Here is a 21,891-nt window from a genome sequence, read left to right on the forward strand (position 1 = left end):
ATCAGATTAAATAGTTTATTCTCTATCTATCCCTGATCACTGCAGCTAGCTAACAACCTTAAGGAAAGGAGTGATCTGTATCAGGGGTGTCCAATCTTTTGGCTTCCCTGGGTCGCATTGGCTAAAAATATTTTTCTGGGGCCGCATAAACACTAACACTAGCCAATGAGAAAAAAAAGGTTGAGCAGGTCCCAAATTTGCAATCACTAATATAGAATCTAATATAGTATCTAATAATAAACCTTCATTAAAGGGACACTAAGGAGAGGAACCCAAAAAGCAATGTTACTTACCGTAACAGTTGTTATCCAGGGACAGCAGGCAGCTATTCTCACTAGTGGGTGATGTCATCTGACAGAGCCCCGATACGGACATCTTGCAAGCATGTCTTGCTTGAAGAAACTCAGAAGTTTCGAGATGCCCGCACCGCGCATGCGCCAGTGCCTTCCCGCCCGATGTACCGGGCGTGTCTCCTCAGTTCAGGTAGCTAGCCTGAGAAGCCAACCCAGGGGAGGTGGGTGGGACGTGAGAATAGCTGCCTGCTGTCCCTGGATAACAACTGTTACGGTAAGTAACATTGCTTTATCCCAGGACAAGCAGGCAGGTATTCTCACTAGTGGGTGACCTCCAAGCTAACCCCAATGGGATGGTGGGAGAGTTGGCAACTTAAGAGAACAAATTTTGTAACACTGTTTGGCCAAACTGTCCATCCCGTCTGGAGAAAGTATCCAGACAATAATGAGAGGTGAATGTATGAACTGAGGACAAAGTGGCAGCCTTACAAATCTCCTCAATCGGTGTCGATCTGAGGAAGGCTACAGAGGCTGCCATCGCTCTGATCTTATGGGCTGTGACCTTACAAGGAAGGGATAATCCAGCCTGGGCATAGCAGGAAGAGATACAAGCCGCCATCAAGTTGGAGATGGTGCGCTTCGATACAGGGCGTCCCAACTTGTTTGGATCAAAGGAGACGAAAAGTTGAGGAGCAGTTCTGTGTGGTTTGGTGCGATCCAAGTAGAAAGCCAAAGCACGTTTACAGTCCAGAGTGTGAAGAGCTGATTCTCCAGGATGAGAATGAGGCTTTGGAAAGAACACTGGAAGCACAATGGATTGGTTGAGGTGAAATTCAGAGACCACTTTAGGCAGGAATTTCGGGTGAGTGCGGAGGACCACCTTGTCATGATGGAATACTGTGAAAGGTGGGTCCGCCACCAAGGCCTGAAGCTCACTGACCCTGCGAGCAGACGTGAGGGCCACCAGAAAAACCACCTTCCAGGTGAGAAACTTAAGTGGAGCCTTGTTGAGAGGTTCAAACGGAGGCTTCATGAGATGAGACAGGACAACATTGAGATCCCAAACCACAGGAGGAGGTTTGATAGGAGGGTTGACATGAAAAAGTCCTTTCATAAATCTGGAAACCACAGGATGAGCAGACAAAGGTTTCCCATGTAGAGGCTGGTGGAAAGCCGCAATAGCACTCAGGTGGACTCGTATAGAGGTAGACTTGAGACCAGACTGAGACAGGTGTAGAAGATAGTCCAAAACAGAGGATAGGGAAGCTCGCTGAGGCTCCGTGGCATTGGAAATACACCAGGAAGAGAATCTAGTCCATTTTTGAGAATAGCATTGTCGGGTAGCTGGCTTCCTGGAAGCCTCCAAGACCTCCCTCACTGCTTGGGAGAACTGGTGAGGAGTTACGTTGAGAGGAACCAAGCTGTCAGGTGGAGGGACTGCAGGTTGGGATGAAGTAGTGAACCTTGATGTTGAGTAAGTAGTGAAGGAAACACTGGAAGAAGTACTGGCTCCCTGCTGCTGAGTTGAAGTAAAAGGGAGTACCAAGGTTGTCTGGGCCACCGAGGAGCAATCAGAATCATGGTGGCATGGTCCGATCTCAACTTGACCAGAGTCTTTTGGATGAGAGGAAATGGAGGGAACGCATACAGGAAGCGATTCCCCCAATCCAGCAGAAAGGCATCTGCCTCGAGGCGATGGGGAGTGTAGATCCTGGAGCAAAACAGAGGCAGTTTGAAGTTGTGGGGGGCCGCAAATAGGTCTATCTGAGGCCTCCCCCACTGTGCAAAGATCTGACGAAGGGGGTCGGAATGGAGGGTCCATTCGTGAGGCTGGAGAAGACGACTCAATTTGTCTGCCAAGACGTTGTCCTTCCCCTGAATGTAGATAGCCCTGAGGAAGGTGTTGTGGCGAACAGCCCAATCCCAGACTCGAAGAGCTTCCTGGCAAAGAGGGGCCGAGCCCGTGCCCCCTTGTTTGTTGACATAATACATGGCGACCTGATTGTCTGTGCGAATAAGGACCACCATGTCGTGAAGCAGATGCTGAAAAGCTTGGAGAGCATTGAAGATGGCTCTGAGCTCCAGAAGATTGATTTGATGGAGTCGTTCCACACTGGTCCAGAACCCCTGAGTGCGAAGACCATCCAGATGAGCCCCCCAGGCATAGTTCGAAGAATCGGTCGTGAGAACTTTCTGGTGGGGAGGAGTGTGAAACAGCAAACCTCTGGATAGATTCGAAGAGGTCATCTACCAGAGAAGAGACTGCCGTAGAGCAGGAGTGACTACAATGTGACGAGATAATGGGTCGGACACCTGAGTCCACTGAGATGCCAGGGTCCATTGAGGGATTCTGAGATGTAGTCTGGCAAAAGGCGTCACATGAACTGTAGATGCCATGTGGCCCAAGAGGACCATCATGTGTCTCGCCGAGATGGACTGGCGAGAAGACACCGACTGGCAGAGTAGAAGGAGAGCATCCATGCGTTGAGGAGGAAGGAATGCTCGAAGTTGAATGGTATCCAGGACAGCCCCGATAAAGGGGAGAGACTGGGTGGGCTGAAGATGTGACTTGGGAAAGTTGATCTCGAAGCCCAAGCTTTGCAGGAAACAAATGATAGTCAAGGTCGCCGAAATGACCTCTGGAGCTGACGGGGCCTTGATGAGCCAGTCGTCGAGGTATGGAAACATCTGAAGACCCATGTTCCGGAGTGCTGCGGCCACCACCACCAGACACTTCGTGAAGACTCTGGGAGACGATGAAAGGCCGAATGGAAGCACTCGATACTGCAGATGCAGATGTCCCACCCGAAATCTGAGGAACTTGCGTGAGGCCGGATGAATAGGGATGTGAGTGTAGGCCTCCTTGAGATCCAGAGAGCATAACCAATCGTTCTGCTCGAGGAGGGGGTATAGAGAAGCGAGGGTCAGCATACGGAACCGCTCCTTGACCAAAAATTTGTTGAGGACTCGAAGGTCCAAAATGGGACGCAGATCGCCCGTCTTCTTCGGGACAAGGAAGTACCGTGAGTAAAACCCTCGGTTTTGCTGATCGAAAGGAACCGGCTCGACGGCCTGAAGCCGAAGCAGAGCCTGAGCCTCTTGAAGGAGAAGAGCGGTCTGCGTCAAGTTGGAAGGATACTCTCTTGGCGGGTGGTCCGGAGGGACCCGTTGGAAATGAAGAGAGTATCCCTCTCTTACGATGGTAAGGACCCAAAGGTCCGTGGTGATGGTCTCCCATCGATGACAAAAATGATGGAGACGACCCCCAATGGGAAAAACGGGGGGAGACAGAACGAGGTTGGTTATGCTCCCTGGGATAGAGTCAAAAAGGCTGAGTAGCCTTGGGTGCAGCCGGCATCTGAGGCTTCTGCTGAGGCTTCTGTGGAGGCTGTCTCTTCGCAGGTTGTCTCGCAGGAGGAGCCTGCCTCGGCTGATACCGCCGCTGGTATATCAAAGGCGGTCTAGAGGGGCGAGACTGTTGAGGCTTGGGTTTAGGCCGCAGGATAGACTGGAAGGACTTCTCATGATCCGAAAGCTTCTTAGTAACAGTCTCGATAGACTCATCAAACAGGTCCGCCCCCGCACAAGGCACATTTGCAAGTCTGTCTTGGAGGTTCGGATCCATATCAATTGTACGGAGCCATGCCAGGCGACGCATGGCGACCGAACAGGCCGCCGCGCGTGCCGAGAGCTCGAACGCATCGTAGGAGGATTGCATCAGCTGCAGGCGTAACTGGGATAGGGTCGCCACCACCTCTTCAAACTCGAATCGAGCCTGAGCATCGATGAAAGGGATGAACTTGCGGAGCACCGGCAAGAAGAAATCCAAATATGAAGAGAAGAAGAAATTGTAATTGAGCACTCGAGTCGCCATCATCGAGTTCTGGTAGATACGTCTACCAAACTTATCCATCGTTCTCCCTTCTCGGCCCGGTGGCACGGAAGCATAGACTTGGGAGGGATGAGATCGCTTGAGGGAGGACTCGACCAGAAGGGACTGATGAGAAAGTTGAGCTCCCTCGAACCCCTTGTGGTGAACAATGCGGTATCGAGCATCCAACTTACTGGGAACTGCAGGGATGGAATACGGTGTCTCAAAACAACGCATGAAAGTCTGGTCCAGCAGTTTATGTAGAGGAAGCCGGAGCGTCTCCGCCGGAGGGTGAGGTAAATGCATGGTGTCCAGATACTCTTTAGAATATCGAGAACCAGTGTCCAAAGTCACATCCAAGTCATCCGCCATTTGTCGGAGGAAGGAGGAAAAGGACAGTTGGTCCGCCAACGCTGGCCGGTGAGACGGACTAGAAGAAGTGGAAGCCTCCGGGTCCAGAGAGAGCTGGGAGCGGCACGGAGAATAGGAGGTAGATGGTTCCTCATACTCCGGTCCCTCAGGCGGGGATAAATCCGACGAGGAGTATCCCAGACGCTGAATCTTCTTTTGCGGAGACACCTCCGAATGACGTGAGGAGTGTCGAGAAGAGTGTCTAGATCGATGCCCCTCCCGGTGACGGGATGAGGAACGAGATCTTCTATGCATCGCTCGATCCCTCGAAGCCTCGAAGGAATGGATAGGACTAGATGCAGTGGATCGCAGAGGTGGCAAAGATGCGGACTCACGCAGCGCCACCCAGGTCTGGTATGGAGTGCAGAAGAACTCCTCCTGCGATGCAGTATGCCCAGGACTCCGATTATCAGGGGCCGACCTAGTACCCTGTTGTCGTGGAGGCGTGATGGGCTCCAAAGGCGGCATATCAGGAAGGGAAGCCCGCCTGGAGGATTCCGCCGCCCTCCGCCGATCCTCCTCGTCGAGCAGGGAGATCGAACGACGAGGGGGAGGGGGAGGGGGCGGTCCGCCCCCCGGAACCGGGACCGGGAGGTCACCCTGAATAGAGGCGATAAGCCGGGGTCCCATAGTCTGCATAAGCTCGACAAACTGAGCTTCCAGCAGGGATCGCAGCGAAGCCGACATGGAGGGATCCACACCGAAAGGGGGTCCTCCTGCACGGTCTTCGCGCTCCTTCGTGGCCAAGTGCTTCTGCTTGCTAGCTTTAGGCACTTTGATGACCACTGGAGGGACAGTGGAAGGCGGTACCTGAACCGAGGAGACGGAGACAGGCACCGATGCCGAACTTGATGCTGAAGTCGGTGTGAACAATGCCGGCTTCACAATGCCCGATGCAGGAGTCGTCGATGCAGGTTTCGAACGGACCGGCGAAACCTCAGCAGAAGTTGAAGCAGACAGGTCCTTGGCAGTCTCCATCTTGAACATCGACTCCCAGAGCAAGCAGCGCCGTTTAAACGAGCGCGCAGTGAGCGTGGAACAAGGCCGGCACGATTTTGGAACGTGTTCTGGACCAAGACACTGAAGACAGCGTCGATGCGGGTCTGTCAACGAAATCGCACGCTGGCACTTGCTGCACTTTTTAAAACCGGTGATTGGCCGGGACATAGGCCGGAAAATCGACGCTGCAAGGTCGAAGGCGCTAGGCCGTAGCCACGAGGCCGGCCCGGCCGAACCGCCGGAAGAAATAATTTTAACTTTTTTATTTTTTTTTTTTTTAGAAAATATAAATTAAAATTGAAATAAATTCAAAGAAACAAAAAAAGGCAAAAATACTGAAATTCAGTCAGCGCAGAATGAAGAGAAACTTCTCAGCTCCGCGGAAAGAAAAGAACTGAGGAGACACGCCCGGTACATCGGGCGGGAAGGCACTGGCGCATGCGCAGTGCGGGCATCTCGAAACTTCTGAGTTTCTTCAAGCAAGACATGCTTGCAAGATGTCCGTATCGGGGCTCTGTCGGATGACATCACCCACTAGTGAGAATACCTGCCTGCTTGTCCTGGGATAAAAGCAGTAATGTTTACCCTGAGTGATCCTTCACATGCACCACTGGCAGTGGGAGCAGCCACAGGCTTCCGCATCCCCACTCTGATGAGCTGGGATGTGCGCTCCTGGTTTTCTCATTCACTTCTATTACAGCTAAGGTGAGCCTCTTCAGAGCGGGGATGTTGAATCAGCTGTCAGCAGCGCATGTGGGGGATCGTTTAATCAGGGTAAATATTACTGCTTTTTTGGGCCTTCCACTTTGAGCTTATGCTCCCTCAAAATGAATATCTCCCCTGCTGTAGCTAGTAGGAATCCCCAAGCCTAACCAACTGACGGCCACCTTCTCCCCCACCAACTTCCCAAGTTCTGCAGCTGGCAGCAATATTGCAGAGCGGCTGCCTTCCCTCCCCCCTTGGCTTTCATGCATGCATGAAAGTAGGGGCAGCTTGAAGATATTGCCATTAGCTGCAAAGCTTGGAGATTTTGAGTTGCCAGACTGGAGGAAGATGTCTTCAGTTGGCAGGGCTTGGGAATCCCCATTAGCTCAAGTATTTATAAATTGCACTCAGATGGGGAGAAACTTTGGTGCCCATCCACTAATTTTGGGCTCCTGTCCCTCCCCCAAAATCAGCTGTACAGTATATGACTATGCCACTGAATACAAAAATAATTGTGATGCACATATCCCAAAGCTAACATATTCCAGTTAATAAATTCAAAATAAAATAATTTTTTTCTACCCTGTTGTCTGGATGTTTTGTTTTTCCATCATTTTGGTCCCAGTTTCTCGTTCTGCTTTTTGTCTATCTTCAACTATTTCTCTTTACTGTGTCTGCTGTCCATTTTTTTCTCCTTTTCTGTCATTCTATTTCCTTCTTATGCCTATCTCCAACGTAGTGATTTTTCCCTTTCAGCTTTCTTAACTTTTTCTTTTCTGCCTCTGTCCACTCAAATCTTACCTTCTTTCCCACCCTTCTTCTTTTTAAATGTTCAGCTACCTCTCAATTCTCCATCTTCTCTCAGTCCCTAGCTCTCCCATTTCCCATCTCACTCTTTTCCCAGCCTCCTATTCCCTTCTATCTACTCCCCATTACCACATTTCTACCACTATATTCACTGCTCTCTCACTCATCTTGTCATCTCCCTTTTGACCTCATCCACATGGCTTACCACTTTCAGAATCCACCTCCCTCTCTCTACTGGTCAGGCTATAACTCCCTGTCCCTCTCTCCACTGGTCAGGCTATAATTCCCTGTCCCTTTCTTTCCATCCCCTAGCATCATCTTATCCCAGCTCTCTTCCCTCCTGCACTCTCATGGTTCCATCTCTCCTCCTATCTCCATTGTCCAACATTTTGCTCCCTTTCTTTTCTGTTTTTCTTCTTCTTTCCCACCTTGATGCTGAACAATAAAATGGAGAAAAAAAAGAGAGATGTTTTATCTCTCTGCCTTCTATCCACAGGCCTAACATTTCTCCCTCCCTCCCATCCCTAGATCCAACTTCTCTCCCTTTCTCTTCCCAACTGCCCCACATCCCATCTCTCCCCCTGCCTGCCTCCCTTCATTCCCCAGATCCACCATTTCTTCCTTTCTCTTCCTAACAGTTCTTCTTTCAAGTATCTTTTTCCCTCTTCTTCCACACCACCCCAGGTCCAACTTCTCTCCCTTCAGACTATTGCCCACCATCTCTCTCTCTGTCCTCTGTTTCTGGCCCCATAAGCTCACCTCCCAGACCCAATCTGGCACTTCTTTTAATACCCTCCCCCCCCCCAAAAAAAACAACAAAACATCCAGGCTTCCTTCTCCCCTTTCTCTCTGCACCCATGCATCTCTACCTCACTCCTCTCCCACCACCATGTCCAATAATTCTCTCTCTGTCCCTCCTCTCTCTGCCCAACAGTTCTCCTCTTTCTTTATCTCACCAATTGCACCATCTCTTTCCCTCTCTCAGACACCCAATTCTCCCTTTCTATTATCTCTCTCACCTCAGCATCTCTTTCCCTCCCTCTCTCCATTCTTCCATCTTATGGCTCATGCTCCCCCTCCCTCTTTCCCTTCATTCTGTGTCCTAAGTTCATGCCCCCACCCTCCTTCCTTCCATCCATCATTTTTCCTAAGTTTGTGCTCCTTCCCTCTCAAGTCCCAAAACGCTCTTCTCCCTCCCTCCCTTTTATGCCCCGGATGTGTACCTTCAGGCGACTCGCTCCTCACTGCTACAGTCATTTTTTTTGCTGAAAGCCAAGGGCAGCGCCTCCCTCTCAAGTCCTAATACGCCCTTCTCCCTCCCTCCCTTCTGTGCCCCGGGTGTTTACCTTCAGGCCGGCTCCCTCCTCACTGCTAGTAATTATTTTTGCTGAAAGCTGCGGACAGCACCTCCCTCTCAAGTCCCAACACGCCCTTCTCCCTCCCTCCCTTCTGTGCCCCGGGTGTTTACCTTCAGGCCGGCTCCCTCCTCACTGCTAGTAATTTTTTTTGCTGAAAGCTGCGGACAGCACCTCCCTCTCAAGTCCCAACACGCCCTTCTCCCTTCTGTGCCGCGAGTGTTTACCTTCTTGCCTGCTCCCTCCTCCGTCTTGCAGTCTTTGCTCAAAGCCAGGCAGCAGCTCCCATGCGCCTCCCGCGGCTGATCTGGAAGTGTTCCCTCTGATGTCACAATATCAGAGGGAATGCTTCTGGGTCAGCCACAGGAGCCGCTGTTCGTGGCTTTGAGCGAGCGCTGCAGCAAGATGGAGGAGGGAGCCGGCAAGACGGTAAACACCTGGGGGCGGCAGAAGAAAACACCGCATCATTCTTGAGCGGGGCTGCACAAAATACCTCACTGGGCCGCGTGTGGCCTGTGGTTTGCGGGTTGGACATCCCTGATCTATATATTAGAAGTCCTTTGCCTCTTTTTTTATTTTCTAGTACAATGAATCAATCCATATCCTGACGGGCAGAGATCAACTAAAATTGAAGAACTTTTATCTGGAATCCATGACTCCTTTATGCCAATTATTCCTGCTTGATAGTTGGTTATAAGTTCTTTTAAAATCAGGGTCTTATTACAGACCAAGCATGCGTTCAGGTATAAGCATTCAATCAGCATATACGAGGGCTGTTCAAAAAGTATCAGACCTTTATTCATAAAAAATACTCGTATTCAGATACAATCTTATACTAATCTCCTTCAAAGTAGTCCCCTTGGGCTGCTACACACTTCTTCCAACGGTTCTGCTATTGTCAGAAGCAGCGCTGGAACACCTCTTTTGAGATTGCTCGTAACTGGTCCATCACATTCTGCATGATGTCTTCTCTTGACTGAAATCTGGTCCCTTTCAGGGGCATTTTCAGCTTGGGGAAAAGCCAGAAGTCACACGGAGCCATGTCGGCAGATTAGGGAGCCTGTTGTGTTTTGCCAGGAAACTCCTTATCAAATGTGAAGAATGGGCAGGTGCGTTATCGTGATGGAGCTGCCGATTGCCTGCTGCCCACAGGTCCGGCAGTTTATGTCTCTCAGTGTTACGAAGGTGATGCAGAACCTCTTGGTAGTACCCCTTGGTGTTTTGACGAACCTGCATCACCAGGGTCCTCACTTGGTCAATGACGATCTCATTTCTGGATGTTGAGGGCCTACCAGAATGTGCTTCACCCTCCACTGATGTGCGGCCATCTCTGAAACAGTTGTACCACTCCTTTATCTGTGTGGTGCCCATTGCTTCATCCCCGAAGGCCTGTTGAATCTTGCGGATCGTTTCCACTTGGGAATTGCCAAGCTTTACACAAAATTTAATGCAGTAACGTCGTTTAACTTTTTCTGTCATTTTGTCAAAAATGAAAATCGGACAATGCTCTGCCGGCGACTGATAGTTTCTGTAGGTGGGAAAAAATTCAAGCAAGCGCATTAGGGTCGCCTACATATGTGCACCAAACCACGCCTCCTTAGCTTTATTTGTTTACACAAGAAAAATTAAGGTCTGATACTTTTTGAACAGCCCGCATATTTTTCCTCTGGGGTTATTTCTGCATTACATGAGATCTGTTTTAAATTCTTATAGTCCATTTTTAAAATTTATATAATGATGTGGGCTTCATCCTTCGTTACCCAAAACAACTTCTGGTACTTCCAGCGTAGGCATTGTTTCCTGACTATATCTAGTATTACGTCAATTTTTGTATAGGCATATTCTGTTTGGAAATACAGTACTCCCCCGAGATTCATGGGGGTTCCATTCCAGGAACACCTGCGAATCTCGAAAATCCGCGAATATGGTTTTTCATGGGGGAGCCTTAAGAGGGCAGCGGGAGAGCAGTCGGAGCGCCGCGAGTGCAGGAAATCACTCGCGGTATGCTCCGACCGCCTCTTCCTGCACTAAGTCAGGCCTTATCCAATCAGGAGCTGCTTTGACATGCAGCTCATGATTGGATAAGGCCCTACTTAGTGCAGGAAGAGGCGGTCAGAGCGTACCACGAGTGATTTCCTGCACTCCGGCTGCACTCTCCTTGTTGGCGGTTCGCGGTCAGAAAATACCATGAATGACCGGGACCGCGAACCACCGACCACAAACCACTGGGGGAACACTGTATCAGGTTATTGCCTGAGGCCATGTTAGTTTTAATAAAATTATTATACGTTTCATCAACTGCAAGTGCCTTAAGAGAGAATAAACTTGTCAAGGTTAGACAAAGGACCTGTAGCCATGTCATCTAGTACTGGCTGGAGGAGAACATTCCAATGAGAGGTTTTTGTTAAGTATATTTTGTGATTTATCATTGCTTTGTGGGCATTGATTAACTGCATATTAACACCCTGTAGTCTTGATGCAGGCACACTTGCCGAAACACAGCCCATAACAAGTCCTAGGTTTGTTTAAATGATTTCTTGTATAGACTGTATTGGTTGTCATTAAAGTATGGTTTGTTTAAAGACCTGGCCTCCTCTGCTGTTTCCTTTGAATTCCAAAAGGCATCAGCCTTTGTACAGGTGATGTCACTGGGAAAAATCAGTCTTCTATCTCCACACAACCCACTTATTTAGATTAAGACAGAAACAAAAAGGAAACTAGGACTGATGGAGATGGATGGATAAAATCCTCCGATAAGTAAAACACTAAATAATTGTATAAAGGGAAAAAAGAGCAACATCTAGAAAGCTATGAACAGTAATGCCCATAGTATGGGAAATTAAAGTTTCATATCTAGAGACTGTAGTGGAAAAAGCTGATTTGGATTTAGTGGTGGTCCATGGAGATGCAGTCCATGTCCATGGAGGGCAAGGCTATCTTGCCCTACCCCATCAGTCTTGTACCCCCCCTCTTCTGCTGCCACTATAAGCATGAGCTCGAGTGGACTTTTAAAATTTAACAGTGTCTTAGCTCCTGAAGCCAGAGGAGTAAGGGTACATAAGAGCACATTGCTTTCTTCTGAAGTACAGGGTCAGCACAAGCAACTCGGTTATTGTCTGGAGGAAAAAGGAAGCTTAAGAATGTGTCAGTTTTCTCTGAAGCATGAGGTTGGTCTCGCAAAGTCTGGTTTGGTCTGTGCCTTGGCTACACACTGAAGAAGTCATCATAAGATTTAAAACAAATGCTAATAACTTTTCTTTTCAGGAATTAACAAGAAATAGAAAAATAAAAGATGAAGACAATCACAAATACTGTGCTATTTAACAAAAAGACTATGGTGTATGGGAATGGCTGCACATGATCAGAAATTTACAGAGGTTTTGAGTTCTGGGAAAGCTGTTCCATCTCTGTGCTGTCAGATAAAGCAGTTACTTACCTGTAGCAGGTATTCTCTGAGGATAGCAGGTATATCTTCTCATATGTGGGTGACATCATCCATGGAACCAGGTACAGACACATATCAAGTGTACTGTCACTTTAAATTTTTTAAGGTAGTGCTCATGGGACCTGCAGATCAGTAACAAAGCTAAGAAGCCAACTAGGAGAGGTGGACAGGTTATGAGAAGATATGCCTGCTGTACTCGGACAACATCTGCTACAGAACAAGCGGGTATTATATTCCCAGATGTCATGAGTAAATGATCTGGAAAAGAGTAAATGATATATTAATAAGATCCTGGCAATGCTGGTGTCCAGGTAGTAAGTAATTTTTTTAAATTTTATTTTATTAAATACATTTTGCAGAACTGCTTGACTAAACCAACTGTCTCTTCTGGCATTCTACTCTAAACAGTAGTAAGAAGTGAAGGTATGGATTGAAGACCAAGTCACAGCCTTACAGATGCCTTCAATAGCTAGAGAGCAGGAGAGAGCTATTTAAGCAACCAGAGCCCAGAGATTGTGGGCAATTACATGATTCTGTAGGGTCAGCCCAGCCTGAGTATACACAAAGGAGATACAGTCTGCTAGCCAAGTTGAGATGGTTCTCTTGGTAACTGGAACCCTGAGTCTGTTAGGATCAAAAGCTAGAAAAAGTTGAGAGAAGTTTATGTAAGGCTTAATCCGGTCGAGGTAGTATGCCAGGGCATGTTTGCAGTCTAAGGTATGATTTTGGGAAGAACACAGGCACAGCTATAGATTAGTTGAGATAGTATTTTGAGATGACCTTAGACAGGAATTTTGGATGAGTTTGAAGGACTACCCAGTCATGGTAGAATATTGCATAAGGTAGATCCGATACAAGTGTTTGAATATCATCCACTGGGCAGGCAATGAGGAAAACTACCTTCCAAGTGAGAAATTTGAGAGAACAGGTTGAGAGACTCAAAAGGAGTCTTCATTAGAGCAGATAGTACCACATTAAGATCCCAAGTGATAGGTAGAGGCTTGATAGGCAGTTTAATATGGTATAGTCCTTTCATGAATCTGGATACCAAGGGATGAAAAGAGAGAGAGAGATTTCTTGTCCAAGGGAGTGTGAAATGTATTAATAGCACTGATATGCACTTGAACTGACTAGGTCTTTAGACCTGAATTAGTAGGGTGAAGAAAGTAGTCCAGAATGCATGGAAGTGGGCATGTGTCAGGTTCAAGAGAATGAAGTACACACCAAGCAGAGAATCTGGTCCATTTAAAGCAATAACATCTTTGAGTGGAAGGTTTCCTGGATGCTTGAAGAATCTCAGAAACTGCTCCTGAAAAGTTGAAGGTATTTACCTGCTCTGTGATAGAAACTATGCAGTGAGTGCCAATGAACGAGAGTTGGGATGGAGAAGAGATCCATTGTTCTGTGTCAGCAGTATTGGAAATAGCTGCATTTAGAATGAGTCCTGGATCGAGAGCTCTAGGAGGAGAGGGAACCAAGGTTGGCGTGGCCAGTGAGGTGCTATGAGGATCATGGTGCCCTGCTCCTGTCAAAGTTTGAATAAAATCTTCCCTTTGTGAGGTATTGGTGGGAATGCATAGAGGAATCTGTTTCCCCAATGAATGAAGAAGGCATCTGACTCCAGGCTAAGCTGTAACTGTGTGCAGTTCTGGTCATCATATCACAAAAAAGATATAGTGGAATTTGAAAAGGTACAGAAAAGGGTGATGAAAATGATAAAAGGGACTTCCCTATGAGGAAAGGCTACAGTGGTTAGGCTCTTTAGCTTGGAGAAGAGATGGCTCAGGGGTGAAATTATAGAGGTCTATAAAATAATGAATGGAGTGGAAAGGGTAGATGTGAATCACTTGTTCACTCTTTCCAAAAATATTAGGACTAGGGAACATGCGATAAAGCTACTAAGTAGACTTAAAACAAATCAGAGAAAGTATTTCTTCACACAATATGTAATTTAACTCTTGAATTTGTTGCCGGAGAATGTGCTGAAATCAGTTAGTTAGCGGGGTTTAAAAAAGGTTTGGATAATTTCCTAAAAGAGAAGTCCATAGGCCATTATTGAGATGGCTTGGGGAAATCCACTGCTTATTCCTAGGATAAGCAGTATAAAATCTGTTTTACTACTTGGGATCTAGTTGGGTACTTGGAACCTGGGTTGGCCACTGTTGGAAACAGGATACTGGGCTTGATGGACCTTCGATCTGTCTCTGTATGGCAATTCTTATATATTTTATTTTGATATTGTATCCCACTCTGACACATTATTGAAGGGTGGATTATCAAAACTTTTAAACTATTAAACTTAGTTGTATGTTCGAAAGAAGACTATTTGTTGAACGAGTCTATCCTGGAATGTCTTATGAGCATTGTGAATTGAAGTTCAAAAAGGTTTATATGACGTGTTTGTTCATATGAAGACTAGACTCCCTGAATGTGGAGGCTGTCCACATGAGCATCCCAATTTGACACAAACACATCTGTAGTTAAGAGTTTTTGAAGGGAAAGGGGCTGGAAGGGAAAGAGACATTGGCATATTAGCAATCTGCTGTATCGGCTGGCATGGTGTGGGAGACCTCGATGTCAAGGTATGCCTCTGTGGAGAGATGGTGAATGGTCATTCGGGTATTGATGTGTTGATGAAGTAGATGCTTGAGAGGACCCAGTGGTATACCTAGGAGGAGAAGAAATTTTGTGTTTCTTAGTTTTCTTATGTGCCAGGTCTCTAGATGCTTGTGGAACTTAAGAGGAGGAAGTAGAGTCTTGATGTTTAAAGAACCTGATATGGTATTGATACAGCTGCCAATGTAACAGGTGTTTGTGCATCAGGGTCAGAGTCCCCAGCCATGCTTGACATTGATGCCGATGCAGTATCTACAAGTTTGTCAAAATAAAGTTTTCGGGCTTAAAGTGACCACTTTTGGATACGGAAACAGAGGACATGTGAAATGTCCTGATATTCAGGACCTAGGCACTGGATGCACCAATTATGGGGATCAAAGTCTGAGATGGTCCTATTGCACTGAAAGCATTTTTTAAAGCTGCTCAGTGTACCACTTTTGACATGGAGAGGAAAATGGCTGATATGAAGTCAAAGGGCTCGACGGCCCGGGGAACTAGTTACTCCCCCAAAAAAGGATCAATGCTCTCAAGGAAAAAAAAGGGCTCAGAGTGGCCCATAGCCCAAAAATGAAAAGTTTACAAAAATGAACCAAAACTGGTAGAAAGAGAGGAACATGTTAAAAATTAAGAATTATGACAAAAAGTAAGAAAAATAATGATGGAAAGGTACCAAAACCTCAAAACGTTTGGCACGCTTAGGAGAACACTGAAGACACACCTTTTCAGCTTTGCGGAAAATGATAAACTGTAGGTCCCAGGAGCTGACATCGGGCAGAAAGGCACCGGCACGCATGTGGTATGGGCACTATCTTAAAAAATTTAAAGTGACAGTGCATTTGGTATGTGCCCATACCAGGTTCCATGAATGATGTCACCCACATGTGACAATATAATACCTGCTTGCCTTGAAGATCAATCATGTGTGCCTGATTCAATTTTTACTTGTCATCAGCAAATTAATATGCTGTACCATAAAAAGTTTTAGCATTTTGGGGTTTGTTTCAGTTATGTTCTTGTTTTTAAAATGTATTCTATTTACAGTGCTTATGATAAAAAAACCAAACCTCTTCAAAACAGAGCTGACCCAGCAGGAAAGATGCCTCCTTGTCTCCCTCTATTATCCTTGCCTTCAGTACCTCTTCCGCTTTTTCCATCAAAATATCACATTCAGAACCTGTCATCAAACAACAACAATAAAAATTGAGAACCACACTGTTATTTTTTATACTTATCAAATAAAGAACGTACAAAAACATATTATTGGATTTTGTACTTCTATAATATCTTTAGTACAGTCCATTATGGTCTCTGGAATAAATATTTGAATACTAGAGATCTCACTGTGGAATTAGGAGAGAGAAGATGACCACTGTAGTTTTGCTCATCTGTATGAAGGTAGTATTTATCACTATGGGGGCAATTCTATAACAGAGTGCAGGATGGATAAAAATCAATGATTAAAAAAACAGAACAAAAACGTATTACTTACTCTAGCCAACCCTCAATGATCCTTATTAAGGGCATTTGAGATCTTGGATGAGTATCAAAGTCAAGGGCTTTGTTATACTCTGGTCAAGGACTATCAGTTATACTCTGGTCTAACCCTTAAGAACATAAGAACATAAGAAGTTGCCTCCGCTGAGGAAGACCAGAGGTCCATCTCGCCCAGCGGTCCGCTCCTGCGGCGGCCCATCAGGCACACTGCCTGAACAGTGGTCTCTGACTAATTTTATAAATTGCCTCTAATCCTATCCCTATAACCTTACCTCTACTCTTATCTGTACCCCTCTATCCCTTTGTCCTCCAGGTACCTGTCCAGACCTTCTTTGAAGCCCTGTAGCGTGCTTCTGCTTATCATATCCTCCGGTAGCGCGTTCCATGTATCCACCACCCTCTGGGTGAAAAAGAATTTCCTGGCGTTTGTTCTAAACCTCTCCCCTTTCAATTTCTCTGAGTGTTCCCTTGTACTTGTGGTTCCCCATAGTTTGAAAAATCTGTCCCTGTCCACTTTTTCTATGCCCTTCATGATCTTGAAGGTTTCTATCATGTCTCCTCTAAGTCGTCGCTTTTCCAGCGAGAAAAGCCCAAGCTTTTTCAGTCTGTCAGTATATGAGAGGTCCCCCATACCCTTTATTAGCTTAGTTGCTCTTCTCTGGACTCTCTCAAGAACCGCCATCTCCTTCTTGAGGTACGGCGACCAGTACTGGACACAGTACTCCAGGTGCGGGCGCACCATTGCACGATACAGTGGCAGGATGACTTCCTTCGTCCTGGCCGTGATACCTTCCTCCTGCAACCTGAAATTTGGGATCGCTGGGAGGGGCCCCTTTCCTTTGGAATGGACTACTACTCATTTGGTATACTTAGGGATAAAATTACCACAAGACCTTTCCCAACTTTACAAAATCAATATTTTACCTCTGCTGACTAAAACTATCCGCTGTCTTTACTAGGAAAAATTGCCCTTTATAAGATGATGTAGTTCCCCAGTGGCTATATGTTCTTATTGTTACAACGCAAACATATTATCATTTTAAAGAAAGCCTTAACGGATTATTTATGGGGGGGGGGAAGTGCTCCCACATTCCTCTGTTTGCCTTAATGCTGCCCAAGATCAAGGGGCCCTAGGATTATTGAGTGTGGAGCGGTTTAATTTAGCATGTCAACTTCGACATTTAAAAGACTGGTTCTGTCAGACTACTTATTTTTTCTCTACAGAATGTGAATATTCTGCTTACTCTCCCTATCATTTTAGTTATTTCTTACATGCCTCTAAATTGCCTGAGCATACTTGTTGCTATGGTGACTTGTTTTTATTGCCTTGGAAATGATTATGTAAAATGCTAACTTTTTCCTTTCAGACCACACCCTGTTTACCATTGTGGGTAATGGGGATTTTATTCCTGGCTTGTGACAAGCAACATTTCGGGAGTAGTCCCGGAAAGGCCTGATTTATCTCTCGCAAGTTGTTAAAGCGGATGGAACCCTACAGTCTTTTGAAATAAGTAAACAAATGTTTCATCTATCTGCTAGAGATTGGAATCCATATTTCCAATTACAACATTATGTTTCTTATTTGTGTGAAACAGCGCTGGCAGAGGATATTCAGGGACGACTATCCGAGGTGTTTATGTATGTCTAACCACCCAAGTGCCAAGTCCCTTGAGATTCCACCACAAATTTTTACAAGAACTTGCTGGGGATCTGAATTACGAGGCAATTGCTAATAAGTGGACCCAGGATTTACAACTACCAATCTCGGAGGACCTGATTAAAAAATGCATTAAACAGGGTGATAAACTGCTGGTCCAGGCTACAGAAAAAGAACAACTCTACAAATTTCTTACTCAAGCATATTTCGCCTTGAGTAGGGCCTTCTGAGCATATCTTACTGTTACACATTGCTGTCCTAAGTATAATTTGCCCCATGCTATTTGGGACATATGTTCTGGGACTGCTCTTGTATTTCTTCCTTTTAGAATCAACTTTTTACTCATGTAGCCCAATTTTGATCATGCTCCTAGCAATTACAACCTACGTTTCTTTTTACTTTACGACTTCATATGTTTTCAATTCGACCTGGCTGTTCGGCCTTTGTCCAGAAAAGCCATTATAGTGGACAGGACTGCAATCTTACAATCTTGGCTTACGACCCAAGCTCCTACGATAGCATATTGGCGCTCTTTGAAGATGCAACTTGCTGGGCTTGAACACCAGGCAGTCATAAACTTGGACTCTCCAGCAAGGATCTTTATTTTGTTCTTGTTGGTTACCATTTTGTAATACTTTGACAGCTACGGCCAGAAGTGGACTGCTTAAGTAATAATCATACATTTGCTGACACATACCTATTTTGTTACTGCTGTTCCTTTAGGGGGAGGGAAGGGTGGTGGGTGGGTGCTATGCTCATGTCTTGATGGTCTATTCTGCTTGCTATGTTATGTACTATATTTGAAAATGATTTTTAAAAAATCTGACTTTTTTAATTTAAATTGGATTTTTTTAAACAAAGTTCTTTTTTGAGAAAAAAATCTAACATATATTATAGTTATTCATCATGAAATAAGGATTACATTTTAATTACATAGCATGAGACTGCATATTCATGCAATGTTTACAATCCATTCATAATGTCACATGAACTTTTTCTATCTAGAAGATATCACAGATACTTTATTTTGCATTTCTCAAAACTGTGAATTTGTCTGCAGAGATATAACATGCTTTTTCATCACAGCAAAAATGTTATAAAATATAGAGTTGAGAAAAAGACCTTAACCCCATTGTTCCTTTGTAAATCGATATACACAGCATAGGCATTAGAACGGGGGTGGGAGGTCAAAGGAGACATGGCCTCCCTCAAAATTGGCAGTTGGAAGACTCAGTTTTAGCTCTCCTGACTCCCCCACCTACCTCATCTCCAGCCACAATAATTTTAATCTTCGAGCGGCCAATGGCAGCAATGAAGTGAGCCTGCTGCCATCGGCCTGCATAGGTGGTACGCTGTGGAATGAAGACTTCCAGGACAGGCCGACAGCAGCAGGCTCATTTCATTGCTACTTCCAGCCGCCTGAATCGCAGCATGGTGTGCAAAGCGCGCTGCTGAAGGCTAAAGACCGAAGGAGAGAATGTCATACTGTGCCGGCTTCAGAGGTGGAGTTGGGGGTGGGGCAGCACGGCAAAGAGAGATAATCGAAAGTGGCTTCAACAGGCGGCAGAAACGTGAGATTCCGGGTGGCAGTGGTTGCGGTGCGGTGGACGCCGATTTGGTGGCAATTGGTGGTCAGGCCATGTACCCCCAACAAGCAGTCCACATACCCCCTGGGGTACGCGTACCACAGGTTGAGAAACACTGCTTTATACTGTTTGAAACTACTGCTTGGTCTGTACACAGTTTATACTGAAATTGTCCCATGTTTTTGCCTGCCTCATGCAAGTTTAAATAAACCTTTTAGTTCAGAAATACAACTTCTGGCCTGGACTAACCTATTGGATGAGTGAATGAGTGACGAGTATTGGTATTCCAGCTCTTGCAAGTCTGACCCCACAAACAAACTCTAAAATGTATAAATGGTAACAAACCTAAGCTTTCCTGTGCAGATCTGCTATAAAAAATGGCTGCCTCAAGTTCACACATTGGTCTCATGAGTTCCTGCGGTCTTGCAAGACTGATGCGGAAACTTGAGGCAGCCATTTTTTATAGTGGATCTGCACGGGGCAAGAGCATAGGAAGATCGCTTCTGCCCCCCTTCACTGTTAGAGCTCCAGGGCTTTAAAGGTAAGCTGTGGAGGGGTCTGGGAGGTGGAACGGAGTCAGAGTGGGGACCTTAAAGTTATTCAAGATTTTTTAATTATCACAAGGGAGCTGTGTCCCTAAACCCCCACAAATATGAAGAGTTATTCATGATTTTTTTTTTAATATTCACAAGGGAGCTGTGCCCCTAAACCCCCACAAATATGAAGGGAGACCTGTATAGGTAAGGAGTGTGACAGAAGGGATAAAGTGCAGAAGGAATGAAGAATAATTGGAAGTGGGAGGGCACAGGGCAGGGGCCAAAATCTGTAGAGTGGAGAAGTAGTAATGTGAGAATGTTGGACACCTGTAGAGTAGGTGTCTTTGGAGAAACAGGTGCAGAGTGTGTGGACAGGAGTTCAAAGATACTGGAAATTCAGCTAGAGGAAGAATATAGTTGATTTTGACAACACAGAACATGGGTAATAAGGCAATATCAGACACTCAAAAGGGAGAAAGAATATGGAAGGTGTTAGACATTTGTATGGCAGTACTGGCATCTTAGAGGCTGTAAGGTTAGCATAGTGTCAGTGCTAGATGAAACAAGGGCAAGTGCCAGACATCCAGGGGGTAGAAAAGCATGGATGTGTTGTATACCAGGAGATGTAGAGCTGGACTGGTAATCTTGAACACATCCCACTTCACAGTTCCTGTTACCTGGTGATGAAGTTGAGCGTTTACTTCTTTCCTGGTTACTTCTGTCCTGGCTCAAGTCCCCCTTTGTTAATGTCTTGGAGCCAATGCTCCCACTAGCTGTCTCCAGAACATCATGCAAGACATGTCTGTTCTTTCTGGGCAGTGGCTCTGGGTTCAGCTTCCTCATCTTGATTCTATGTGGCAGCTAGGAACACAGCAAGAGAAGCGCCATGATGAACTCACATCCAACCAGTCCTTTTCACCATGATGAGAACTTAAACACTGTTGCCTACTTTTTTGTTTTTCAGAGTCCCAAACAAGAAAAAGAAAATATACTCATCTAACAAAAGTAACAATAAGTTCTATTAAAATTTAGGGCTTCTTTTACAAAGCTGTGTTTGGCTTTTTTATCGCCAGCCGCAGCAATATTAGCTACGACGCTCATAGAATTCTTATGAATGTCAAATACTGCCGTGGCTGGCGATAAAAATGCCTAATGTGGCTTTGTAAAGGGAGGGGGGATTAATAAAATCTAATATTCATGCTGTCATTCTTTGGTAGATTTTTTTTCAATACTGAAGTCATTACAATTCCCAAAAACTAAATGTTATATTTTTATATTTCTGTAAAAATTCAAATTACAGGTCTAACTTACCCCCCCTCCCTTACTATACCATAGCGCAGTTTTTAGCGCTGGCCATGGCGGTAACAGCTCCAACGTTCATAGGAATTCTAAGAACGTCAGAGCTGTTACCACTGTAGTGGGTGTTATAAATTGCGCTATGGTTTTGTAAAAGGGGATTTAATAAAATCTAATATTTATGAAGTCATTCTTTGGTAGTTTTTGTTCAATAATGAAGTCAATAAAATTACATATAACTCAATTTTACGCTTTACAAGACCAATATTTAGCAGATGGCTAAGGGGTCCTTTTATCAAGCTGCGGTAGGGGTTTAACGCATGTAATACCACGCGTTAAACCACCTGCCACGCTAGCCGCTAAACGCCTGCATTGAGCAGGCATTAGTTTTTTAGCCAGCCGCAGGGGTTAGTGCATGATGAAATGTCCGCGCTAACCCTGCTAGCGCAGCTTGATAAAAGGACCCCTAAGTCTTAACAGCCACAGATAGACCACCTCGTTTAGGTTACTTATATAATCCTTGGTTTTGAGCAGTCTAGATTATTGTAATATAATTTATTTGGCAGGTTATCAAAAGAATTTACCTAGACTACGTATTTTACAAAACATTGCTGTTCATTTAATTTTTCATTTGAAAAAAAAAAATCAACAACAAAAAACCTAGATCAAGTAATGCCTTATTACAGAGAGTTACACTGGCTTCCGGTTGAGGCCATGGTACTTTTCAAATTTGGATGTACAGTGGTGCCTCACACAACGAACTTAATTGGTTCCAGGAGCAAGTTTGTTATGCGAAACGTTCGTTATGTGAAACGCGTTT

At 45.5% G+C, this 21,891-nt stretch overlaps 1 protein-coding gene across 1 annotated transcript in view; it reads right to left on the reverse strand.

The window, feature by feature from the left end:
* LRP2BP (LRP2 binding protein) overlaps positions 1-20,618 on the reverse strand; it is a 67,829-nt gene extending 47,211 nt beyond the window's left edge. The window contains exons 1-2 of the mRNA XM_033958825.1: positions 20,453-20,618; positions 15,567-15,676 (exon numbers count right to left, since the gene is read on the reverse strand). Of these exons, the coding sequence (XP_033814716.1) occupies positions 15,567-15,676; positions 20,453-20,618 (276 nt within the window). The remainder of the gene's footprint in view (positions 1-15,566; positions 15,677-20,452) is intronic.
* Between the last annotated feature and the right edge of the window lie 1,273 nt (positions 20,619-21,891).

The sequence above is a fragment of the Geotrypetes seraphini genome, chromosome 1 (assembly GCF_902459505.1).
Source record: "Geotrypetes seraphini chromosome 1, aGeoSer1.1, whole genome shotgun sequence".
NCBI classification, from domain to species: domain Eukaryota; kingdom Metazoa; phylum Chordata; class Amphibia; order Gymnophiona; family Dermophiidae; genus Geotrypetes; species Geotrypetes seraphini.